General features: G+C 37.8%; 2 protein-coding genes across 5 annotated transcripts in view; one reads left to right on the top strand and one right to left on the bottom strand.

Moving 5' to 3' along the window:
• tbrg1 (transforming growth factor beta regulator 1) overlaps positions 1–5,971 on the top strand; it is a 9,837-nt gene extending 3,866 nt beyond the window's left edge. For both annotated transcript variants that reach the window (XM_083553220.1, XM_083553221.1), the window contains exons 5-15: positions 11–47; positions 349–411; positions 693–896; positions 1,733–1,803; positions 2,407–2,639; positions 3,123–3,262; positions 3,355–3,501; positions 3,612–3,709; positions 4,665–4,775; positions 4,871–5,034; positions 5,806–5,971. In XM_083553220.1, coding sequence (XP_083409346.1) covers positions 11–47; positions 349–411; positions 693–896; positions 1,733–1,803; positions 2,407–2,639; positions 3,123–3,262; positions 3,355–3,501; positions 3,612–3,709; positions 4,665–4,775; positions 4,871–5,034; positions 5,806–5,900 — 1,363 coding nt within the window. In that variant the 3' untranslated portion in view covers positions 5,901–5,971. The remainder of the gene's footprint in view (positions 1–10; positions 48–348; positions 412–692; positions 897–1,732; positions 1,804–2,406; positions 2,640–3,122; positions 3,263–3,354; positions 3,502–3,611; positions 3,710–4,664; positions 4,776–4,870; positions 5,035–5,805) is intronic.
• Positions 5,972–10,705: 4,734 nt separating this feature from the next.
• Positions 10,706–27,500, bottom strand: part of LOC310732702 (uncharacterized protein) — a 53,699-nt gene continuing 36,904 nt past the window's right edge. For 2 of the 3 annotated variants that reach the window (XM_083553313.1, XM_083553315.1), the window contains 11 exons: positions 24,047–24,304; positions 22,539–22,599; positions 22,284–22,414; positions 19,443–19,562; positions 17,911–18,024; positions 15,950–16,063; positions 14,398–14,511; positions 13,483–13,529; positions 12,389–12,556; positions 12,140–12,290; positions 10,706–11,963 (listed from right to left, as the gene is read on the bottom strand). In XM_083553313.1, the coding sequence (XP_083409439.1) occupies positions 11,509–11,963; positions 12,140–12,290; positions 12,389–12,556; positions 13,483–13,529; positions 14,398–14,511; positions 15,950–16,063; positions 17,911–18,024; positions 19,443–19,562; positions 22,284–22,414; positions 22,539–22,599; positions 24,047–24,304 (1,733 nt within the window). In that variant the 3' untranslated portion in view covers positions 10,706–11,508. The remainder of the gene's footprint in view (positions 11,964–12,139; positions 12,291–12,388; positions 12,557–13,482; positions 13,530–14,397; positions 14,512–15,949; positions 16,064–17,910; positions 18,025–19,442; positions 19,563–22,283; positions 22,415–22,538; positions 22,600–24,046; positions 24,305–27,500) is intronic. The other variant, XM_083553314.1, reaches the window with a different exon arrangement.

The following is a 27,500-nucleotide window of genomic DNA, read 5'->3' as shown; positions in this document are numbered from 1 at the left end:
TAAATTGCAGCGCGAAGTCGAGCCTCGAGGCTGTGATGTACCGTGAGGTAAGAAACCTTATCATTCCATGTCAGAGTTAAATCACTCCTTCAGGTATCCACGCTCATGATCATCAGTTATGTTAAATTTTGTCAGCATGCACTTTGTCACGTATCATGTATGGATTGTTCTTTTGTGTATTTCATTCTGATATTCATTGTTTAAATGTTATATTACATTGATAAATGTAGCTGTGAGCAGGAAGTAGGATGTAGTTATGTAAATATGATGGAATCAGGGTTCATCAGTCAGGGTACAGTGTTGTCCGGCAGCACGGAGCACTGGCTTCAGTTTGACGCTGTGTTTCAGACACAGAAAGGGAGCAGGCGCTTCAAGAGGATTGAGAACAGAAATGGAGTATTTGCTCTCTTGGTAAGTTTTTGCTGAGCATATCTTTAGATTTTTGAAAGGACATAAAGCCCTGAGACATGTCTTTTTGTTTGTTTTTTGCTTGCATTAGTCTTTCCATTTGTGCAGTCACTGTTTATGTCCATTCTGTTTTATTTTCCTAATTACTATTAGATGTCATTAATATCATCAAATGAAGCGACTCTTTTTACTTTGCTGTCTTTCTTTGTTTGCTCTACTAGTTCACTCTGTGTTCTATCTTTTATATAAATTTTGGATTTGTTTATTTATTTTCCTGCACCCAGACTGATGAGGAGAGGCAGCAGGCTCTGCAGGCCTTTTCTGCTCAATCAGCGTTCTCAAGCTCGGGTTCCTCTCTGCCCTCGGGTTCCCCTCACGGCCACTCGGAGCACAGGCCAAAAGCCAAAAAGTCTCTCCGTAAGACCCAGAATGAGAAGTACCGCCTGAAGTACCTGCGTCTCCGCAAGGCTGCCCGGGCCATGATCTTTGTGAGTGGAGTTCTCTGATAAACTGAATACTCAAAAATATATCGTTCATTAATCAGGGAGGATTAGCTCAGGGTTCCCCATACATTTTTCTATGAGGGCCACATGATATTGTTCTTTCATTAATGTGAAGCCGGGTCAGTCTGTAACAGAAAATGACTACCAGTAATGTTGTCGAGATTTTAATGTTTCGCTATATTGTTATGCACCATGCAGACGATTAAGCATTATTTATCAAGAAATGCATAGCCTATTAAAAGAGCATTATTGCTATCATAATGACATTATAATAATTAGGCTACGTTAATAACTACAGCTAAGTTTGATCGTACCTGGCGATCTGTGTAAAGCTGCTATGAGACTGTCCATTATTAAAAGCACTATACAAATAAATTTATTTAATTGAATAACTAATTAATCAACCAACTTTTTTTTTAAATGGATAAAAAATTTAAAATTGTTCTGATCTTTTTTTCCCAAAAGAATTTACTGAATTAAGAAAATGTGCTAAATGTGTGTAAAAACAAACAGCACGTGGCATCAGTGATTCACCTCTAGAGGGTGCTCTTGTAATGACAGCGTACCGGAAAAACTATCGTTATGGATTTTTGTCGATAGCCGATAGTTCCAGCAGCTGTTGGTGCCTCGACCTCTAGTAATAATTATGGGAAATTTTAGTTTGAAAGCTGAGCATTATTATCAAATACAGATAAGATATAAGTAAAGCATATGTTTAAAATTTTTGTTTCAAAATATGTCTCTGGCATTATGAAGAATATAATTGAACATAATGATTCTGCTTCTGCTTATACGATTTTTTTTTTTATTATTGTTCACAGGAGAACACAGCACTATCTGATGAGGTCGCCCGCTTGGAGGAGAAGTTTGTCCGGGCAAAAGAAGAGAGGAGGTGTGTAAATTAGATCAAATTTTATGAGAACATACTCAAAGAAACATCGGTGTAAGTCGGCAGCCTCTAAATACGTGTTCTTCCAATAATAATATGATATTAGCTCTTTGTCTTGTCTTAAAGTGGTTTTTCCTCTTACTACAGTATGTGTGCTAAATCCAAATCAGAGTAAAATTAATACTTGTGGTGCATTTAGATGTTTGGTTTGATTGGGTTTTACTCTACACATAATAAAAAAATAAACCACTATGTAAAAATCTTGTCTGTGGGAAATTTAGGAAGGGACAGAACTGAAAAAGTGGGACGTTTTCGTTCCTTGGACAAAAATACGAGGATAAAAATTGAAATAAAATAAGTAGTCCAATATTGAAATAAATAAACGTAAAGGGATTATTCTCATACAAAGAGTGGCATTGGGGAAGTTCGAGTGATCACCTTATTGTGATACACAGTAATATTTTTATGTTTGTTTTCTTTGCCAAGGCCCAAACGAAATATGTAGAAAAAATATTTTGAGGGCGAATTGCTCACTTTTTTTCACACGCCTGTTTTTCCTGCACCTGTAATAACTGGAACAAATGATCACTGTGTCTCTCTCTGCAGGTTTTTGCTGAAGACTCTTTTGCAGTACCAGTCACTGACAGAAGTTGAGGTCCTCTCAACCCCTGGAAGCAGTGCTCACACTCCTGCCGCTTTCAGCTCCGGTACAGCAGGGGGCTCTGTTCTACCCACAGGTCAGAGCCAGAGCTCTGGACCTCCAGGGTCTGATGACAGCTTTCTGAAGAAACCCAAGAAAGAACGAAAGGAAAGAGGGAAGGAGAATGGAAGAGAAGAAGGTATAAGTGGTTTTAGCTTTCATTGGTTAGTTCTTGCATTTGGATAGGTGTCTCAAAATAGAACCCTGCGCTGGACTTGTTTTCTTAATCCTTCTCCCGCCCGAATTTCCGACCACTACGTGTGTCCCGCCCGCTCCCGCAAACAATGTCACAGCTTATAAAGATTGTGAAAATGTACACAAACTTTACAATTAACTTACAGAATAATAACAGACATAAAGCACTAAACTGATCAAATAAAGCAATGCGAAAGTAATGCACTACACATGACAAACATCTTGACCATCCCAATCCCAGTGCAGCCCTCAATCTCAGAGCCCAGAGCACGTATTGGACAGGATGAATGTGTTTTTTGTTTTGTTTTCTTCCCCCAATCAATCTTGGTTCGTTTTAAACCAAAACTAAATAGAACATGTCTATTGCTTACATGGAGAAACGTTGAAAATTCTTCTACACTCATTATATTCAAACTATTCCTCTCAGTGACCAAAAAGATGTCCAAGAAGAGGAGAGTGGCCGAGGGTGGGACACGTAAACTGGTCCAGCCGATCCCATTGGACTCCTCTGGCAGGCCTGTTTTTCCCATTGTATTAGGAGGGCTTACTGTCTACAGCCTGGGTGAGGTCAGTAATCACCTTTCTTAGTCAATTTTTTATTCATTTTTTTTTACCTGAATTCTATAGCAGCAGCTGTGATCACGTGTGTGTGTTTTCAGATCATCACGGACCGACCTCGCTTCCACGATGAAAACGCCATTTACCCTGTAGGCTTCTGCAGCACGAGAGTGTTCGCCAGCATGAAGAACCCGGAGCAACAGTGCCTTTATACCTGTCAGATTAAAGATGGCAACCAGGGACCACAGGTCTCACACGCACACAAACAAATCATACATCTGTCTCTATTCAGTAGCTTCAAATCTTGCTCATGTGTCGTGTATGGAAAAACTAATAAGTGATGGTGGTGTGAATTCAGTTCGAGATCGTGCCTGAAGATGATCCACAGAGCGCCACCGTGGGCTTGTCAGCTCTGAGCTGCCATACAGATCTCCTGAAAGCCATCGCTGCTAAGAGGTAAATTTGTAGCGCACACACACGGTAAAGAAAATCTGATTTATTACTTCTCAGTTCAAGTAAACAAATCTGATTTAACCACTTTGCTTTTACAGTAGTGTGTGGGTGTTGTTAGTCAGAGCGTTTAGTAAGGTAATGTTTGATTATACACCTCTTGAAATACACTTCTAGGGTTTTAACACCCTCTATACTACAAGTGGTGGTGGGGTCACGATATTCAGTTCGACTGCTTCCACAAATCCATGGGCCAGAAAATCGGCTGTCAATTTAAACAAAGTTATTTAATATTTGCAAATTCTTGAATCTGATTGGACAGGTGGTGTTATTGAGTTCTCTGATTGCAGTCCTGGCTGTATATCTCGCCGCATATACATTAAAGATACATATGAAGCAGCTACTTATGCGATTGCGATACGATTCACCCCTATTACGATGCAGTGCGAGCCGATTTCCGATTTGATTCAACACAATGAGATTCGATGCAATGGAAAAAAACATTTTATGGTACAGATAGTTCACTTTTATTTCTTTGATTCAGACAGACAGCAAATCATACATTTACTTTATGGCCCTCTTCTATTTCTCCAGGAAGATGCAGCTCTACCTCTGCCATGTTATTCTGTATTGTATGTGAGTCTCAGGACACGCCTCGGTCTCCGTAGTGTTGTTATACATCATATTTTTGTAGCAGCAGCAGGGCTTAAAAGAAAATTGCTCACCAATTATTGGTCACTTTCCAAATAATAAAAAATATAGCACATCTACAAATAATTATATATAAATAAATAAATCATTTTTTATACAAATATGTTAAAAACAATACATGATACAAATGTATACTTTTTTTTTAATCGATGCAAATCTTACATCCCTATTTTTTTGGTAATGCTTATTCACACCAGGTCACAACCCCACCACCATTCCTTTATTTCCTTTATTCCTTTTCTTTTCACAGAGGCAAGCCCTTGACCAACATCATTCCTACTGGTGATGACTTCTTTGGTTTCTCAGACCCGACCATTCAGAACTTGATTCAGAGCTGTCCCGGAGCTCGCAAGTGTAGCAAGTGAGTAAACACACCTCCATGTTTCAGGGCTCTCCAAAGAGAAATTCTTCCTGAACACATGACCATGTCTAAATCTTGTGTGTGGCTGTGTTAAGTTATCAGTGGGTGCGCTTTGAGGTGTGCCGTACAGGAGAAGGCCAGTCCTCTTACACGCTGTCCGAGGATGACGCGTCTGTGAATTTCGAAGCTTTTCAGCGCCTGTTGCACAGGGAGGACGCCGGGGGCAATCAGGGTCTTCCTATCGACGTGAACAATCCAGGTTAGCCAAATACTAAAACAGTGTGCCTTGTCAGGTCAGGAGATTAGTTTGATCATTAGAACCTGATCATATTTATTCAATAATTAATCAAGATTTATTACACAAGAATGGCCTAAATCGTTTTGTAAACCCAGGACTTTTATTTGACTGTGTATGAAAATGTTGATAGGAACATTAATTATTCATATGGTTATTAACATAAACAAATGACTGCCTTCTATTGTACACCGATCAGGCGTTACATTATGACCACCTGCCTAATATTGTTTCGGTCCCCCTTTTGCTGCCAAAACACTTCTGACCTGTTGAGTATTAACTTCTTCAGCAATTTGAGCTACAGGAGCTCGTCTGTTGGATCAGACAACACGGACAAGCCTTCGCTCCCCACGTGCATTAATGACTTCTCACTAATTCACCACTGTTCCTTTCTTGGACCACTTTTAAAAGATACTGACCACAAGAGCTGCAGTTTTGGAGATGCTCTGACCCAGTCGTCTAGACAGTTTTACTTTGATGATAAAATGTTCACTTGCTGCCTAATAATATCCCACCCACTAACAAGTGCCATGATGAAGAGATAATCAGTGTTATTCACTTCACCGCTTATAATGTCATAATGTTATTCCTGATCTGTGTACATAAACTATTGTTATATAGTGATCATTTTCAGATTTTCTTTTAATATTTACATTTTAGCATTATGTTTAAAGGCTCTGCCAAAATTTTCAGTGCTTTTACCTTGTAATCTAAACATTTAATTTTGTCCTACAGTGCAGTACACACAACCCAGCTTGCCTTCACATCAACACTTACTGAGTTCAGCGGCTCTACAGACACCTGCAAGTGGCTCTCTATCCACCTCCTGACCGTATACCCTGCTACAAGACCTTATTTAACATGTTCAAACTGGAGAATTCAACTAATTTGGCTTGTCAAAGTTCTGCTGACTGCATATATATATATATATATATATATATATATATATATATATATATATATATATATATATATATATATATATATATATATATATATATATATTATAATATATATATATATATATATATATATATATATATATATATATTATAATATAATATAATATAGACAAAAGTTTTTGGACATCGGTCTGTAAGACTTGTGTTATATGAACATCGCATTCCACATTTAGTCTCAAATTGCGTTCAGTCTTCTCTGAAGATGTTCCACTAGATTTTGGAGATTTGTGTTCATTCAGTCAGAAGGGTGTTAGTGAAGTCAGGTACTTATGTAGGTGAGGTGAGGAGGCCTAGGGTGCAGTCAGGGGTTCAATTCATCCCAAAGGTGTGTAGTTGGGTTGAGGTCAGAGCTCAATAGCAGGCCAAGATCTTTCACTTCAACCTATTTAACCATATCTTCATGGAGCTGGCTTTGTGTCATGCTGGAAGAGGTTTGTGTCTCCATGTTTAAGTGAAGGGAATATTCAATTCTACCACATCCTGCACAGTTGTGTACCTCCAAGTTTGTGGTAACAGTTTGGGCAAAAAGCACACATTTTTGGAAAAGTCTGGTGTCCCAATACTTTTGTCCATATAGTGTACATGGTTGAAAGTTCAGAAGGTCAGCAGTAATCGACCTCATAATTTACTATTAAACAGTGTTTTGTAAAAGTTGGTTGCCTATTTTGTGTGGGTATTTACTTTTAATCCTTTCGATCATTTGTTAAAATTTTACATCTTCTGAATCTTCGAGGCGGAACAGAATGCGTTCACAGATCAGATTCATTCCTGAAGCCTTTTTTTTTTTTTTTTTTTTAACAGAATGCAGTTTCATGTTTTTGAGTTTGTGTCATATTAAGTTTACATTCAGACCGGATCAAGTTTCAGGATATACAGTACTGAAATAAAGTCTTTCAAAACAACTACTAAACAAAAGAAAAACGTTTTAGTAGTAATATTCCCAAACATTTCTTTTCCAGTAAAAATAAGTGTTACAGAAAAAAATGTTCTGGAAGACTGTATATGGAGGTGCTACAGTCAAAGAACTGCGCCAGGTGTTCCAAGATACTCGGAAAATATCTACCAGCCAATTTCTGCCATCAGCCAATACCTGAGATAGGAGGTGGAGCTGGAGGTAGCAGAGCTGAAGATGTTGAGATTTTTATTGGGAGTGATGGCGATGGAAAGGATTAGAAACAAGTTTATTAGAGGGACAGCAAGATTCCCTAATAGGTCATGGTACCTTTTCATTGTCATTTACAATTTCTTGCCCTGTTTTTAAATCTCAGCCAAAAAAAAATTTTAATTTAGTTTTGATTTGCTAATAGCAGGCTGTGAAGGCCCCTTTGAGAAAAATCTGGAATCAGAAATTGAACCAGAACGTTTTTATTGCCAAGTGTGTTCCCAAAAACACAGGATTTGTCTTGGTTACAGAAACTTCTAGATACTTCCATTTATTAACATTAAAGGCTTATACACAGATCTATATACAGCTATGTGCCAAGTAAGAAGTACATAGAAGTTGTGCAGTGTAATGGAATATAATAAATTACACGACACAACTTATGTAGAATAATCCATCCTGAATAGAATTTATGAGTTAAATACCGATGGTTTATCACCAGGTAAATATAACCCTTTAATGAAATTCAGTTAATTAATTGTAACTTTATTTTGGAAACTAATTTATATAATTTAACAGGAATTCTCTCATCAACCACAAGAGGGCGCTGCTACTATATGTATGTGTATATACAGTGAGGAAAATAAGTATTTGAACACCCTGCTATTTTGCAAGTTCTCCCACTTAGAAATCATGGAGGAGTCTGAAATTGTCATTGTAGGTGCATGTCCACTGTGAGAGACATAATCTGAAAATAAAAAAAATCCGGAAATCACAATGTATGATTTTATAACTATTTATTTGTATGATACAGCTGCAAATAAGTATTTGAACTCCTGAGAAAGTCAATGTTAATATTTGGTACAGTAGCCTTTGTTTGCAATTACAGAGGTCAAACGTTTCCTGTAGTTTTTCACCAGGTTTGCGCACACTGCAGGAGGGATTTTGGCCCACTCCTCCACACAGATCTTCTCTAGATCAGTCAGGTTTCTGGACTGTCGCTGAGAAACACGGAGTTTGAGCTCCCTCCAAAGATTCTCAATTGGGTTTAGGTCTGGAGACTGGCTAGGCCATGCCAGAACCTGGATATGCTTCTTACAGAGCCACTCCTTGGTTATCCTGGCTGTGTGCTTCGGGTCATTGTCATGTTGGAAGACCCAGCCTCGACCTATCTTCAATGCTCTAACTGAGGGAAGGAGGTTGTTCCCCAAAATCTCGCAATACATGGCCCCGGTCATCCTCTCCTTAATACAGTGCAGTCGCCCTGTCCCATGTGCAGAAAAACACCCCCAAAGCATGATGCTACTACCCCCATGCTTCACAGTAGGGATGGTGTTCTTGGGATGGTATTCATCATTCTTCTTCCTCCAAACACGTTTAGTAGAATTATGACCCAAAAGTTCTATTTTGGTCTCATCTGACCACATGACTTTCTCCCATGACTCCTCTGGATCATCCAAATGGTCATTGGCAAACTTAAGTCGTGCCTGGACATGTGCTGGTTTAAGCAGGGGAACCTTCCTTGCCATGCATGATTTCAAACCGTCTTAGTGTATTACCAACAGTAATCTTGGAAAAGGTGGTCCCAGCTCTTTTCAGGTCATTGACCAGCTCCTCCCGTGTAGTTCTGGGCTGATTTCTCACCTTCCTTAGGATCATTTAGACCCCAGGAGGTGAGATCTTGCATGGAGCCCCAGTCCGAGGGAGATTGACAGTCATGTTTAGCTTCTTCCATTTTCTAATGATTGCTCCAACAGTGGACCTTTTTTCACCAAGCTGCTTGGCAATTTCCCCGTAGCCCTTTCCAGCCTTGTGGAGGTATACAATTTTGTCTCTAGTGTCTTTGGACAGCTCTTTGGTCTTGGCCATGTTAGTAGTTGGATTCTTACCGATTGTATGGGGTGGACAGGTGTCTTTATGCAGCTAACGACCTCAAACAGGTGCATCTAATTTAGGATAATAAATGTAGTGGAGGTGGACATTTTAAAGGCAGACTAACAGGTCTTTGAGGGTCAGAATTCTAGCTGATAGACAGGTGTTCAAATACTTATTTGCAGCTGTATCATACAAATAAATAGTTTAAAAATCATATATAGTGATTTCTGGATGTCTCTCACAGTGGACATGCACCTACGATGACATGATATATATATATACATACATACATACATACATACTTCCTCCTGCTCTAATTGTCACCATAATGTAACATTATGTATCACATATTGGGTGTCAGATAATATAAAAAAATCTTGTAATTGAATTATGAATTGAATGCAAACAGTTTCATTTCTGACTATGTCTATGCACTATGCATTCATTTCTGACTATGTCTTAAGGGCTTGGCTTGAAAAGGATAAGATACTGGGTTTGGATGTGGAGAAGACCAGCATGCCTACAGGAAACGATAATGACCTGCTTAAACATGCACACAATACACTTAATGAAGGGAGGAGTAGACATCCTGAGATCTGCAGCAGGTGTGAGACGAGGGGGGTTCGGCCGCCCTGATATGTGAGTGCTTTTTAGGAGGACTTCACTTCCCACATTTCCTCACGGACGGGTGGTAACAGGAAGGCAATAGTCATTTCCACCCATTGCTGGTCTGTAAAGGGGCAAAAGTCACCAGTGCAGTCATATGCAGGAGTCTATGTTCTCATTTAACTGATTCACTTTCTCCACTACACTTGTATTGTTCAGGTTAAACTTAGAACAGAAGCTTTAATATTGAGTTAGATAGAGATTAAATAGAGATTTGACCAATTTTACATGACTTTTAAATTCAGATGTCAATTATAACCTGTGTAAGAATGTCTATAAAGCTTATAAGCTGACAGAAATATTTAGAGATGAATTTTGTATATCTTTTTTTTTTGTGTGTGAATTTGTTTACCTTCCATCATGTATAAATAATGTAAAGACATATACTACATCAACTTACCAGGAATAAAACCTTAAAAACAAAAATCCGAATTACATCTCAAAATGTAAAAGTCAATTCGACAAAAATCTGAATTTTCAGTGCTTGAATAAAAAAATCTAAAAGTGTTAAAAAATACAGATTTTATATAAATTAGGCCAAAGGTGAAGCGTCTGTAACTTCCAATGAAAACCTGACAGTTTCAGATCATTTTCACAGTTATGGTCATAGTTTCTGTTCTACTATAATAACTAAACTCCTTTTTAACAGATCATTTTGAAGCTAACAATTGCAAGAAAGTGAACATTAATGCAGTCTTAATAGCTAAAACATTGCCTAGTTACATTTTGTTTGAGTTTGTTTAACATTTTGTTTACAGTGTTTAACAACACTGTAGAAAACCTGCTATTTTATTTGTTGAACCGATCTAAGAGGATCTAGCTACTTTTCTCCAGGTATCCTGGTTGCCTTTTCCTTAGGCTGATTATATTGGAATTATAAAGGAAGTAAATTTTTTCATTAGAATAGAAAAATGTAAATGTACTCAATAAAGCTTAGAACTAAGAGGAATTCATATTTGAATACTTTTGTAAGCTTCTAAGGTCCATAAATGTGCTTATAGTGACCATGAGTCATGTAATACACACACTCTTTGTTTGGTACTGTAGGTAGATGCACTTTATTTGCAAACCATCCCGCCTGCAAAGACCAGCAGAGAGGAAGAAGATGACAAGAAAAGATGAGAAACTGGTGATATTTCCGAAAGAAAACCACCGTACAAAAAAAAAAAAAAAAAAAAAAAAAAAACCAGATCAATATATACAGCATATTTACAAAAATGCTATTTACATCCAAGTATAAAAAAATCATACATCTCTTACAGCTGCAACATGACAGGCAATATAAAATACAAGAGTCATAATCTCTAGAACTTGTGGCACTCTTCTGACAGCCTTGACAACCTCTTTGCTTTTTTATTCAATTAGTGGTGGGAATCAGCTCTTCCTCGCATTGTTCTATATGGTGAAGGAAAACGCAGAGGTGTTCCAAAACATATCCGCGTGCACGGCTGTGTGGGATTCGGCTTGTTTAAAAAACTCCACGTTTACAATCATGCATACACACGCACAGCACTCACACAAACGCAGATGTGTAGAAATACAAATGGCACTTGTGTAAACACACATCAAATACAGTTAAATAACCATGAATCAAAAATGAGAGTCACAGGCCTCAAAAAGATCTCTGTCCCCTTTTGACCTTTCTACCATTTACATACTGGACCTGACAGCAGCAACATCCGCAGCTCCATGCCTGGAATGCATATGCTTTCCTAGACAGAGATTTCACTCCTTCTGACCTTTTGTTTTTAGGGTTACGGGCCAATGTTCTGCAGCAGGAGGCTGCTTTAGAGTGATCAGGGGTAGTGCATTTTCCTGAAGGTCAGGACAAGGTCACACTTCAACTTCCTGGTTGTCAGAGTAGTGGAAGCGATTCAGTTTCTCGCGCTCGCGGTTGCAGATGTCGATTTTAGGCACCAGGTTGGCTTTGAGAACAGCGGACGGATCTGGTTTCTGATTGGGCGGTGGAACCTGTGTGTTCGGGAGGGTCAGCTCGATCTCCTCCAGCTGCAGCATTGGTCGAGCAGAACTACACAATATGGTTTGGGGCTGAGTTTGTCCAGAGCCGAGAAGTGCTGTGGTGTGTTCTACATTGCGGATGAGAGTGCAGACATGGCGCTGGTTGTTGATAGCGGCATCTGTGGGGATGGCGCTCGGCTGCTCCTTGGAACGCTGGCGGTGGTGCAGACGGGACAGGAGGAGAGCGCAGACAGAGCAGCCGACGGCTACCAACACGGCTAACGCACCCAATAACACCATGTACACACTGAACATTCCACTCGTTGTGTCTGATAGATAGATAGATAGATAGATAGATAGATAGATAGATAGATAGATAGATAGATAGATAGATAGATAGATAGATAGATAGATAGATAGAAAATAAGATATATAATTAATGTTATGCAAATTCACGATGCATTTTAAAAGTCCGCTGATCCACATCACTGGTTAAGCCTCTAACCTTGACAATGTGGCCCATGACACAAATCCTTCAGGCTCATGCACTCATTTCCAAAGTAATTCTCTGGACATGCACACATGTAGCCACTCTCCGTGCTGTGACATGGCACCCCCTTCTGACAGGGGTTGGGATTACATGGATCTATCATCATCTGCAAAATAAACAAACAAACAAACAATTCCATGTAACACTATAAAAACTGGAATTAAAAACAAGAGAGATTACAGATTACGCACACTATGTACATACTTCACAATACATTCCAGTATATCCCGGTGGACAATTGCAAACTATGCTTCCTTCATCCTTCTGCTCTTCACACTGTCCTCCGTTTAGACAGGGGGTGCTGTCACACATTCCCACTGCTGTCTGGCAGTGTTTTCCAGTGAAACCCGGAAGGCACACACAGTGTGAGTCCTGTAATTGGCAGAACATTGGTTGTGAGGTACACATACGCAATAATATTGGCTGAGTTGATATTATAGTTTGATAGGAATATCCTGCTTTATGAACGTATACTCCTACATCGATCTGAGGATTCTGCCAGAGGAATCCTTTAGAACACTAGATCTCATTCATTAGTCACGTTTTTCACCAAATAACTGAGGAACTCTATATGTATTACTATTAGATAATTCAACTGTGATTTTTTTTAGTTTATGGACTGTACTGTAGTTCTATTAGTTTTTTTAGTTCTTGATCGAATGAAGGTCCACTGAAGATCCAGTGAAGATCCAGTGATTGGCCAATCAGGAGGTAGTAGTTCAGTGGTTAAGGCTCTAGGTTACTAATCAGAAGGTTGGGGTTCAAGCCCCAGCACCTCCAAACTGTTGGGCCCTTGAGCAAGGCCCTTAACCCTCTCTGCTCCAGGTGCTCTGTTGACCTTGCACTCCGACCCTAGCTTCATAAAAAAGTTGGGATATGCAATGAAAGAATTTGACTGTGCTGTAACATTTCTGTGACAATAAAGGTACATACTTATTTTTCAGTGGACCAGTAACTACTGAGGTGGAGTTAGCAACACAAAATGCTACTGCTTGGACAGTGGGAGCCTCATAACATGACCTTACACACCACTTTAACCCCTACGCAGCTACAAAGTGATTACTGGAATACATTTTAAATCAAAGACAGTGGTTTATCTCATCACACTGCAGGAACCATTGGTAGTATTTCTATAGCTTTTAAAACCACTGTCTATAGAAATATTAACAATGGTTCCTGTAGTGTGATGAGAAAAAGAACAGGATAGTTTAAAAAACTTTTATTTTTATTACTTTTTTTTAAATATAACAAACACAGCAGTTCTTAGTTCCTCAAAAACTTGCTGTAACTGACTGTACCTCACAGCGCCCTCCGTTCAGACACGAGTCCTGGCAGCTGCTGTTTTCTGTTGAGTTCATGATATTTTGCACAATCAGTAGACAGTAATGCACAGAAGTACAGACACACATTCGATGATCTGATTAATTTTTTTATCACTTTATTGCAAGAGATTATGCAGCATTTTAAAAATGAAATGGTAACATTCTTGGAGAAAGCAGAGGCGGTCGAGTTTGAACAATGGTGAAAACAGCATCTAGCACTTTTATAAACCAACATGTCAAATAGTTCAGCATTTATTAAATACACATTTTTCAAAATCAGATTATGATAATTAGATAATTAGATTATGCGGACCATCCTATACAAAGTACTGTAAATCATGAGATATTCAACTGTTTTCAATTTTATGTTGAACATTAAATTGTTTGTAATTGTTTCATAGTTTGTACACACAATCAATTAAACTGTACTGTTGTCAATTAGAATAATTTGTTTCATATTTTATTTCATAACAGTTTTTCAAGCCTTTTTTTTTTTCGCCCCATCACAACCTTTTTGAGAAGTGTGTAAAAAGACGTGAAATTTACAATCACCTTGGTTTTTCTTTAAAATGGTATATGGAAAAATATTTTTATGGGTTTATGAGATTTGCAAATCATTGCATACTGTGTTTATTTACATTTCACTCAGTGTCCCAATTTTATTCAAATTGGGGATGTAAACTGGTGTTACAATGGAAAAATATTGTACTATTTCTGAACAAACACATTAAAATAAAGCTTACAGACAGTACTGTCTGAGCTGCTGTTTTGATCAGAACCTTCTTACCAAACAGATTACAGAATTTAATTATAATAAAACCTATCAAATGATATTATATTATTAGATTCATATATTAAAGGTAAATTACAGTATGTAAAACCACTACTCACTCGTGTCACAGTTTGTCCCCACCCATCCAGGAAAACAGTCACACAGATATCCTCCAATCAGGTTTCGGCAGGAGCGAGAATTAATACAGATGCCTGTCTCGCACTCGTTCATGTCTGAGAAGAAAAAGAAAAAAAGGCAAAGTAGGTTAGATATAAATATAAACATAAGCCTGAGCCACTCTTCCTCTTTTATAATGATAAATGAATTATAAAGATATATTTGATATTACTAAACAAACTCCTTTTGTTGCAAAATATTGATAAATAAGATCACTGTAGCTGATCAAAGGTTTTACCTCCAGGTGAAAGACAAATTACTTTCAAAGTGTTGATGCTGGCGGAGGTGTTATGAGGTGTCACTTTGACACACGACTGCATCTAAGTGTATAATACACTCCGGAGGGAACGTGAACGTGGGCTTCGAGAGGCAACGGTGTGAAAGAGGTTCTTTCATGAGTGAATGTGCCGTAGTTTGCACACAGTCTGATCTACCCAAACACTGTGATTCCTCCCACTTTAATAATTAAACAGTTTGCATAGTGAGCCATGAATAAATCTGATCCAGGTTAATATAGAGAGCTATTAACTGTATATATTAACGTGGATCAAAATCATTTAGGGAGAGAGCTGACACAGAAACACTGGTGTCGTGGGAAAATAATCGTGTTTAAATAAATACATTTAAAAATAACAATATATTTGTATTTTTCTACTTTGTACATAGATTTATATCCTAGCAGAGAGCAGATAGAATTTATTATATTTAGATTACATGTAAATATGTATTTGTTTTTATTAATAATTATTAATTAAAAGAATAATGAATTTATCTTTATAAAAACGTGTTCCAAAACGTATAAAAAAAATTACAAATAAGATAATGTAATAAAATATTATAAGTATGATGATACTTATAATAATATGCTGAAAAAAAAATCATATACTATTTTATACATATTAATAAAATACCAACAATATCAATAAACCATATTTTTAAAAAAACATTATTTGGTTCACATAAAGCAGAGAGAAAGATCAGTACTGCTCATGATCATTTTTCATTACCCCCCTTTATTCTAATAAATTAACTTAATTCTATTCAGTATTGAATAGAACTACTTTTTAAAAACTGAGGTAATCGCTAGCCAATGGCAACATTGTCATCAGTGTCTCGATATCAGGAGCATCAAACATGTCAGATAATATAACCAGGAAATAACAAGCGATTCTCACACACTATGATCTGTGTTTATTTTACAGCTCAATAGATGCAGGCACTTTGGTCTGGTCCCAGAGTGCTAAACTATCTCTGGTGCTTCTTATTATTGATTGCCACAGCGAGGAACATGTGGGGACAGATAAGGACAGTTGAGGACAGGTATGAACAGGCTTAGACAAGAACAAGCAGGTAGTGGAGAGCTCAGACTGGTAAAAAAGGGGTGGCACAGGCATGTACAGGCAGGTATGGCTAATTATAGAGAGCGGATAGCCGGTACGATAAGTACGAGTATGTTTATATGTGTTTTGTGTGTGTGTTTGTGTCGTGTTTTACCTATCTGGCAGGTCTTGCCAGTCCAGCCTGGTGGGCAGACACATTGGAAACCCTGGGCGGACTCTAGGCATGTAGCCCCACGGCCGCATGGATGGGAGTCGCAGTGTAGTATAGCTACATAGAACAAAACAGTCAGGAAAAAAAATCTAAACATAAAAATAAATAAATCAATAAAACACAGTTTAATATCATATTCAAGAACCTGGTTTATAAAGTATGTTGTTTAACCCAGGCAAATTATACTCAGTCAACTGTAACTTCCTTCCAAGTGATAATTATATTAATATATGTTTAGGATATTGCTCAGTCCTGCATAAAGAAACGAATTAGCTATGAATTTGTGTTACTATAAGTGAGTTTGTGTGTGCAAACCCCCTACGTATGTAACACCTGAATGCATGCTTATTACACGCATGAGTGGTGTAAGGAAGGTGTGTGCCTGTAAGTGTATCAATGAGCCAGTGTGTGTGGGGGGGTGGGAAGATGATTGTATTATCACTTGTTGCAAAACAAATCTCCCTTCGAGTTTAACACACTTTTGACCTTGTGGAAAATGTGTCTGGTCCTCATAAAGTAAACGGCTTTATTCTTTTGTGTGTGTGTGAAAGCTACAGGTGGAGTTCCAGAATGCAAAACTATTGCTTTTTTAGACTGGATGCCCTTGGATGATCCGGTGGCCTCTGTTTTAACACAGTCTGTAGATTCAGAGCAAATAGTGATAAATCAAACACACAAGGACCGAGTCAAACGGAGAGTGAGAGAGAGAAAAATGAGACAAACAGAGAGATGAAGGCAGAGGAAAGGATTTTGATCATTCTGACTCAACCCTTTGAATCAATCCATTCTAGGAAAAGGACTGAGGGCGAATCGGTGTTTTCACCAGACAGAATTTTTTTATATCGTGAGAGATCTGAGATTACAGCATATGGGTTTGTGTATTGCACAACAAACAGCTTGTTTGTGGTGGTTATATATTCAGTGGAAGCAAATTGGGAAAGGCTTAGAGTAGTTGGCAAGGCAGCACAGTGGTGCAGAGGGTAGTGTTTCCGCCTCACAGCTTCACTTTGATCCCGAGATCGGGTTACTCAATGAGTGCATGTGAGATATTCTTGGGTTTCCTCCCACCTCCCTAAACATGCCAGCAGGTGTATTTGCTAAGCTAAACAGCTCCTAGGTTTAGAACGAGTGTGTGAATGTGTATGTGAATGTTTATATGGTGCCCCGGCATTCCATTAAGCTGCTTTCTATTCTCAAACATATAATCATATTATATATATATATATATATGCAGTCTAATACTCTTTGTATAGAAATAAATATGCTGAATTAAAACAGTACGTTTATGCATCAGTGTATCGTATACAATTCAGTTGTATGTAGTAAATCTGTAGCTACTCAATTATGCAGTTTAGAGAAACAAAATACTGCCTGTTTGGAGAAACAAAATACTGCCTGTTTGTAGACCAGAACAACGAAAACACAGTTTAACAAATGCTTGTGAAAATCTTGTTAGCTCATTTTAATGCAGTGCACCACTATCACAGTTGATCGGGTTTCATTAATTTAGGAAGGCAAAAAAAGAGGAAGGATGTCGGAAGTCTAATTGTGACTGTGTTTGGATTAACTGAGGCTGATAATGAGCTCTTTTTGTATTTGACCCATCACCAAATGAGTAACAATTTTCGGTCCTTTCTTTCTTTGATAAACAGCAGCGAAGACATTATATCAGTGCTTATCCTGCCTGTAAGTCTGCGTGTGTGTTGATTGTCTCCCACATGAAATCAGTGTTATTTTGGTGCAGTCTTGTTTGGGCTCTACAGTGGACATGGAAGCTGCTCCTGATTAGCTCTGATGACAGTACATGCAGGTGCACGTGTGTGTGTGTGTGTGTGTGTGTGTGTGTGCGTGCGTGCGTGCGTGCGTGCGTGCGTGCGTGTCCATCTGTATGTGCGAGTTTGTACCAAGTGCACAGGTGGGTCCGGTCCAGCCCTGTGCACACACACAAGTGAACCCTGTCTGGTCTTCTTTACATGTTGCTCCATTCAAACAGGGAGAAGTGAGACATGCATGTTCCACTGAGAGAAAGAGAGAGAGAAAGAGAAAAAGAGAAAATAATTTATTTATTTAAATAAACGTATGCAGACCCGTCAAAGTCTTGTGTGTTTTTGGCTCTGCTTTTAAATGCCGTACCTCAGTAGTGAGACACTGTTAAAATTGTGTTGGGTTCATTTGATAAGCTTTATGAACTTTTTGGTTTAATCTAAAGTGCATTATGTCAGCGTCCAATCTAATATTCACATGTACAATGCTATTTCTTCTTTACTTTTTAAAAAGTTTTTGTATCCATGACTTGAAAACTTCTTAATGAACCGATTAAACGAGGCTTCAACCAGAATAAGCAACCATGACCTTACACAAGTACTCTCCAAGTAACACATACAAGACGTATTCTAGAACGCAATTCTAGTTGATCATTGTGGTTTGAATCTGTTGATTCTGTTCTGTCTTGGATTTGATTCTTATTCCTTTAGATCTCTAAGTCATTGTTCTTTGTAGTCTCTCTTTCTCTCTGTAGTATTTTTGTCCCTGCACTCTTAGCATACATTACATTGTAACTATTAATAAATGTATGTTCTTAACTGTTCCTGTTACACAAGGAGGTTTTGAACTGACAAAGGGGTCAGTTTATAGTCACTTCCTATACTGTGGGAAATAAACACTCCTAATTGAGAAGATTGGTCCTGGGGCATATACTGTGAACGCTTTAAGATACAGGATTTAATCCATACCTTTCCATCTCAAACACTAATTAAGCCTTTTTCCCCCACCAACAAAGGGACAGTTTACATTCTACTACATAAGTCCAGTTTATCGAAACCTGTTCCTACATGCTGTCTGACTGGATTTGCTCCCGAGTCCCACTCTTTAACTTGTAACTGGTAAACCCACAAAATGTTTCAACATCATCCCAGTCAATATACATTTGCCTACAAGGGTCCCAGTATAACTAGGTACCGTTAGTCTTTTTTTACTTAAGGATCTCAAGGATCTCTCTTTGTTTTGATCTGTTCACCAAGGGTGGGCTTTTTGGTAGCTGTAAGCTCACAGTGATATACCTGAAGTCTCCATTCTTTTTTTAGTGAGAGAAATTGCAGCTCAAGAAAAAATATAAAAAATGAGAATACAAACTACAGGCCTGAGATTTGTAAATGTATGATCAACCAAATAACAGTGTAAGAATGTTTAAGGCATTGATTATACAAGACAAACAAAGTGAGAAGTTGATTTCAACCAAATCAATTCAGCCCAAATAAATAAATACTTTAATAAAACTAATAATAGAGTCAAACGATTATCATAGGATTGTAATCCAGCTCATAATGTAATCTTTTTTCATAATTTAAAACAAACATCATCAGAGAGCAAAGTTTCTGTGTTTAAATAATATCATATAAAACTTCCTGAAAGAAAAAAGGTTTTTTATTCCACCCACCAATGCTGCAGTCACGACCACGAAAGCCATCGTGACACACACACTGATACTCGTTCGGTTCTGTGTTCAGGCAGGTACCAAGATTTTTACAGGGCTGGTGGGTTCCACAGTAATTTAGATCTGAGAGAGAGAGAGAGAGAGAGAGAGAGAGAGAGAGAGAGAGAGAGAGAGAGAGAGAGAGAGAGAGAGAGAGAGAGAAGTAAGTTTGACAAGACTTTGAAATATTTTATTTACTAAAGTAAAGACAGAAAACACCCCAGAGAATTGGCAAAGTAATTCTCACTCAAAAATAACTGCAATATTGTGTCCTTATATAAATATTATATAACCTTTCGTCCTGAAAGAATAAAAAGTGAGTTATGTAATAGCATTTGCAGACACACATCAATGTTGTTTACAGATTTGACAGAGATGCTTTCTAATTAACAAGCTAACAGATTGCCAGTTATGTAAGTGTGCCACAAAGGCCCACTTCAATTAAAATTATGGGGCAAAAATAAAATAAAATATGATCTAGGGGGTAAAAATGCAGTGCATTTGATATAATCCTGTATACATTATATGGACAAAATATTGGAATACATGACTTTTCCAGCATTATGTGGTTCTTCCTCAAACTGTTCACACAATGTTATAGGCACACTATGAGACCCACACCTGTTCCAGCATGACAATGCCCCTATGCACAAAGCCATCTCCATTATGATATGCTACAAGTGTTGGAATGAAAGCTCTTGAGTGGCCTGCTATAGAGCTCTGACCTCAACCCAATTCAACACCTTTGGGATGAATTTGAATGATGACTGCACACCAGGCCTCCTCACCTCTCCTTCATCAAATGATCACAAATCTTCACAAGTACACTCCAAAATCTAGTGGAACATCTTTCCAGAAGTGTGGAGGTTATTAGAACAGCAAATGGGGACTAAGTGTGAAATGGGATGATAAAAAAGCTATCGTATGGTCAGAATGAATTGGAATGCTGACTATAACCCAGGTTCCCCCAACCTACACCAGTACCAGACTTTTTTTGGCCAAATGATCACAAATATCCCCAACCACAAATCTTTCAAGAAGTGTGATGGATATTATAAGAGCAAATGGAGACTAAATGTGGGATAATATATTCAAAAAAACACATTCAAATTTCATGGTCAGGTGTTTATACAATAGAAGTGTTTAAATGTACCCTCTTCTGAGGAAAAAAAAAGATGTACAGCTATTAAAAAACTTGTTTTTCTCAGTTTCTCTGGATCGTTTCTCAGATCAGAAATTAAATTCTCGAAACTACTTGTTCAACCTCTACGTCATTTAGTCAATTGTGCACATCATAAAAAAACATTTCTCGTTGCTTTAATCAAATGGCGAACACTTTAGTACATTCATTTAATCGATTGTGTGCAATTGACTGCTGTTTCCTACATCAGTTGTTTAATTGCATGTTGATCAAAACAATATTTTTTGTAAATGTTTCTTGAATTGATGATTTGTGCAGATGAATCTTGAATGTCACTAATGAAGGATAGTGTACGGCATCGAATCAACCAATAATCAACTTGTTCTCTAAAACAGGTCAAAGGTGAATCTCTGTGTCTGTGTACAGACAGAGCAAAACACAGAATTACAATTTCTGAAAATGGATGAACAACCGAGGAACGAACAGACACTATTACAGTAAAAGTGTGAATCCTGTTTTATCTCATGCAATCAATATAAATCACATATGCAATCAAATTAATACATGTGTGCTTCTGAAATTCATATATAACATACAGAAGAAATTCAGCCTTGTGCATTTTCAATCATTGTAAATCCAAACTATAGCTTACATCAGTAAATACTGTGCAGCATCACACTGACAATGTAGCTAAACATTTGATGATCTTGTTTGTAAACAATGACAAAGGGACTTGTTATTCTGATGGGAATGAGATGTTCATTGACACAAATACTTACTTTTGAGAGAGGAACTAAGGAATTTGAGAAAAAAATAAAGTCTTCTGCAAGAAGTGCGATGTGTTGTGCTGTTTGTACAAATTGTTTTAAGAAATCCACTCACTGCTTTGCAAAAATTAAGAATGATTTGAGAAATTCTCCAAAGCAACTGAGAAAAACTGTCAAAAGAAGTATCCTTTGATGTACGTATTTCCTTGCGAGCAGCATACAAAGATGTTAAAAATGTTAAATTCTCGTGAAAGTTAGCAGGTCTGACAATAAAACAGAAAACATGAAACATTTTCTTTTTCCTATGGGTCAAGCAAAAGCAGTATTGACAGAAATAATGGACACAAACAGAAAGTCTAGCTCACACTGGCCCGAAATCCTGCCTGGGAGGATTTATTTTGAATGGTTTTTTTTCACTCCATCACCTCAGATGAATCACAGTGGCAATTCCTTTGCTTTTTTTCTAATCCCTACTTAGCACGGGCTGCTTATATTGGTGTGTGTGCTCATAAAATATCCCTTTATACAGAGTTATGGAGGAACAGTTTAATTCTCCATTCCTAAAGCAGCACCCATCTCACATTGTGTTTACCCAAGACTATCAGCTTACAGGCTCTCAAAGCCATGAAGCCCCACATGTGGGTTTTGCTGTGGCCAACAGGGATCTAATGACTGAAAAATGCCTTGGCTTTGCTTTACACTGCTCAGGCAGAATGGTTGGGTTTTCAGCAATGTTGTGAGAAAGCCTTAAGGGAAATAGCCACTAAGACACACTAATCTAAGCATAGGAGAACGCAAACCTTATACACAATGCATATATTTATTAATTTACATGCAAGACCTTATTCAGCACACACGCATATATACATAGAGTACAGGCCTCTGTTTTTATCTTACCTTTGTCACAGAGAAGGCCGCCCCAGTTAGTGTCACACACACATTGCCAAGGTTCAGCACAGGTGCCATGGTCACAGCCTGGATATGTCTCGCACTCATCACACAGATCACCCTTCCAGCCATAATTACACCTATGGAGATAAGGGCGGAAGAGCATGAAGGATGTGCGTGAGAGAGATATAAGGGTAAGCAGAAAAATTCGGCAGAGAGTATACAATGATTCATCTTTCAATGTTTTCATTTGCTTCAACTTACTCGCATTCTCCTGGAACAGTGCAGGAAGCATGGTCCATGCTACATCCCTGTTTACACACCGCTGCAATGACACACACAAACACACATACACACACACATAGCTAAGGTTAGTAAGACCATAAACAGAGTATCGCCAATAGTACACCAATGTCAAACAGCACACTGAAACAAACTGGCTGTTTCTCAGTGACCCATCATCATCACCATCACCTTCCTCGTGAACGCTGTCAGGATCTGAACATCATTCACTGTTTGTATGTCAATGTTGATTACCAAAACATCAATATTACATTTGAAATGAATGGAGCTCTGTGCCAGGATGACATGCTACAAGATCCTGTGCAATAATGTGTCGAGGTTGACCCTAAATTTTTTTTAATGTGTCAGTGGACAGCAGTCTAAGGATGTGGTGGTAATACTGACTCCTCCCATACCATCAAACACAGGAAGTGATGTTAATGTGATAAAAGAGCGAATAGGATGACATCATTTGCTTATGCATTTTCCACAGTTATTCCCTTTTAAGGCTGTGTCTGAATTCACTCCTTCACTCCCTTGTTTAATGTTTCCTATAGACTATTCTCTATAGAGCACTATATACTGTAGGGGAGCAGTGATGGAGATATGGGATAACACTAATTAACAATTTTGATTTAAAAAATCAGAGAGGCAGTTGGCTTACATTTGTATTTGATCTTTGTATATGAGCTCGATAGCTTAATTGTGTATCCTGACAAGTAAATGAAAGCACAGAACTACTGTGTAGCAGTTGTACACTGAATTTACTGAAGTAATCTAGTGAAATGTACTCAGACATACACTGCACCCCGAAAATTCTGATACTGCACTGAAAAGCTGGGATTTTAATATTTAAAAAAATAGAAATGTGAAAAACAAATAAAGAAAAGAAATTATAATATTTCAAACAGTCATTTTTTAAAGTTTGAATTATTTCTAGTTCATTGTTTAAATGTATTAAACTAATTTGTGATAATGAACAAAATTGTGAAATGTTTATTTTTATTGTTTATTTAAATTTAGATTTTTATCAAAACCTCTGAGGCATGTATTTAAAAGACACTGCAATAGATTGGATCAAACAGAGACATTCAGGACTGATAACTGTGAGGAGTCCAAGTTAGCTCATGTGCATAGAAATACTGAAAAAATATTTTTTGCAAATATGTCTAAGATTATATATTTCAAATAGATTACTCCTGATACTATTAATTTTAAAGAAAAGTTATATGTATGCAGATGTATTTTTCATTAATATAGTTTGACTATCGAGTTTACCTGGTCATCCTTAATGGAGTAGATTTATTTCTGTTGGGTTTACAATCCCTTCACTATTGTCACATTATATACTTTATATATACTTACACATTGATATACTTGGTTTATACTAAACCAAGATTAATCCGTAATCATAGCAATGCTGTCTTTTGCCTTTACAAAAAAAAAAAACATTGATAACACAGAATGAGGGAAGACAAATCTCAGCTCACCCAGTCTACATTCTGGTCCTGTCCATCCATCTTTGCAGACTTTACTGCCTGCAATATCGCAGTCGAAGTGGCCAAAGAAGTCATCACGGGAACGGCAGAACTTGTTGCATAGCGGCCCATAATAGTTGGTGTCACAGCGGAAACGCAGCCAGTACTGTAGAGTAAAGTGACGGCCGTGGTGCTTGTGCAACTGCCACTGCTCTCCCGGGTTCAGCATAGAGGACAGTAACACCCGCTCTATCAGATCCTCCTGGCCTACTGGGGAGCGAGAGAGAGTTTTTATTCAAATGATATCACTGGACAGGGTTAATTGGTGTTTTAAGAAAGGAAAGATGGGTGATATTGATGACAGACAGACAGACAGACAGACGGACGGACGGACAGACAGACAGACAGACAGACAGACAGACAGACAGACAGACAGACAGACAGACAGACAGATCACTACAATCATTCCAGAGGGAAATGCAAAAACATTGAATAAGACTGAAGTCTGCTGTAAAATGTCTAAGCTCCTTACACCAATACCTGAGGTAAAAAAAGGTAAAAGAAACGGTGAGATCCAACAGGCAAATATCATACATAATCACTCTTTGTGTGTGTGTGTGTATCTGTGTGTGCCCAAGCAGCACAGCTCTGTCTTATCAAAAAGTATGGTATGGTTTCTCAAGAAGTGCATAACCTCCAATTCTTTTGTTCCATCTCACATAACCTTGCTAATTTCATTTTAAACAAAGAGCTGGCAGAGTTGCAGAAAATATTGTGACCGTGTGAGGTTTTTGTGTGAGTGTGTTGTGGATACAGGCACTGAGTGAAAAAAATGGTGAGGGAAAACCAACAAAGAAAGATCAGTGGGGTTTAAAAAAAAAAACTCGAGAAATGAAAACAGGATCAAGGTGTGCAAACACTGATAGCTGATTAGATGGAACCACTGACACATCATATTAACATCAGCTACGCACACAGTAAGACAAAGTAGCACAGTCAGATTACAATGGCTCTAGTCACACCTAGCGGTGCACATCACATCTACACACACACACACACACACACACACACACACACACACCAAACATGGAGCTGTTTTTTTCCTCTTTACTACTGCAGATCCATCGAGTGCAGCTGCATTGTTCTGCATGAGCTTAGCAAGGGTAATTAAAGCTGTGGCCCATTTAAACGCGTCTCTAAAAGTCGATGATGCCACGCTGACTTTTTATGGAATAGAGGGACTATAACTCCCTTGTGATAACCACATGCAGACAGCGCTTATGCTAATGCTTCGCTTAAACCTTAAACTTAATGCTGAGTCTCTAGTTTATGAGACACACCACTGAAGTACATAAAAGATATATATCCCAATGATTACTGATCTTAAAGAGTGCACTCACATAAACATTAACAATATAATCATTATTTTAAATCTGATTTAGATTATACAACAAACTAAGAAGTATATTTCCCTAGAGTACTTGATTGACTTTCAGTTAAGGAATTTAAATATATTACTATTTATTTTATGGATTGATGTGTGAACTGATTTTCTTCTCCACTCTGATCAAAACAGCTTACAGTGTAAGAACAACACTTAATAACAAGTCATGTCCACCAATCCACCAAAGAAATGTACAAAATATATAGTCATTTTGAATTTGGCTGCAGCATACACCAATTGGTGTTTTGGAAGAGAATTGGTGTCCTGTTTGTATCTAACACAGAATTCTAGCTGCTCAACAGTCCTGGGTCTTCTTTGTCATATTTTTCATTATATGATATGCAAAATGTTTTTACTTGTTAAAAGTCTGGACTGCAGGCAGGCTCTTAAACCTGTAAATACCTTTCAGCATGCTGCCCACACTACAGGCACTAATGCAAAAACAAAAGAAAATTCAATTTCGATTCCTCTGAGAAAAGTTCTCCACTATGCTTTATATAATTTCAAATGAGCTTTGGTGCAGAGAAGCCTTTCTGGCTCATGGTCACATATGGCTTCTTCTTTGCATGACAGAGCATTAACCTGCATTTGTGGATTAAACTGCAGAATTCACAGGCAATGCTTTCTGGAGGTGTTTCTAAGCCCATGCAGTGATTTCCATTACAGAGTCAAGCCTGTTTTAATGCAGTGCTGCCTGAGGGCCCAAAAATCATGTGCATCCAATACTGATTTCATCCTTGTCCATTAACCACAGATATTTCTACAGATTTTTAGAATATCTTGATAATATTAGGTACTGTAGATGAGATGATGTACAAAGTTGTCAATTTTATGTTTCTACAAATTCTAAAAATAGAGGAAAGTTGTAGATGCAATGCAATGCTTTTCATAGATTGGTGAACCACTGCCCATCTTTACTTCTGAGATAATTAAATAGTAACAGTGAGCATTAATGGAAATAGGCATTGTTATATAGTTAGTTTAGTCAAGTAAAAAAAAAAAGCCTGAAATCTTAGGTTTATCATTTTATCATCTGGCTTCGTGCAAATTAAATGCAAAAATTTAGTTGTAATGTATTAAAACTAAATCTGAAATTGTCTAACATGCACAACCAGACAGTTTACCTGTTTATCTATTAATATAAGCATGTTAGATAAATTCTTCTTTAGTATTAAAGAATATAAAACATTTTGTTGGCCCATTAATATTGGGATATTTTGCACATATTTAGACATAACCATATATTTATTATGGCATCCAAAATTCATATCCAAACCAGGAAATGGCTGTCACTACACTGGTATTATTTTGTTTTGGACAGTAAGGCTTGGCTCCCTTTATTATGCTCTTAGGACTCTCATACCCATCATCATGTATCATTATAGATTAGAAGTGCTGAATCATAACACGCTCTCTGCGTGCGTTTCTGTGAATCGTCTTCAGTGCTGAGCCCATAATTATAAGGGTGAAGTGTGAAGAGTGCTGCAGTTTTCTTGTTATTGCTGTGCACGTATTCATGAAAATGGAGTCTACAATGTGAGCGATTGCTCTGAACATGCCGTATCCCTAAGCCTGGGCAAAAATGTCAATAGATCAATAACACGATGTAAAAAAATTAGGAAAGGCTCCTTCAGCAGGAGGGGCAGTTCTATCATTACACACACACACACACACACACACACACACACACACACACACACACACACACACACACACACACACACACACACACACACCATTTAAGGAATACTCCTGTGTATTTCTTGTCTTTAGCTTTTTTCCTAAATATCTTACTGCATCTGTAGTGTGTTCAATTACAAAGAACAAGAGGGCACATGTTTCCCTGTTCTGAGTAAAAAAAAAAATGATTAAAAAAACACATTTACTTGAAATTCACTTACCATACAAGTCTAAAATCAGTTCAACCCGGTCGATAAACATTTAAAATATGCAAATGGTTAACAAAGACAAATGAGCGAATAAATTATGCAAATTCCGAACTACTCTCTAAAAAATAGGGTT

This window comes from Silurus aristotelis (genome assembly GCF_946808225.1).
Source record: "Silurus aristotelis genome assembly, chromosome: 10".
NCBI classification, from domain to species: Eukaryota; Metazoa; Chordata; class Actinopteri; order Siluriformes; family Siluridae; genus Silurus; species Silurus aristotelis.
This window is presented reverse-complemented; position numbering and strand designations above follow the sequence as displayed.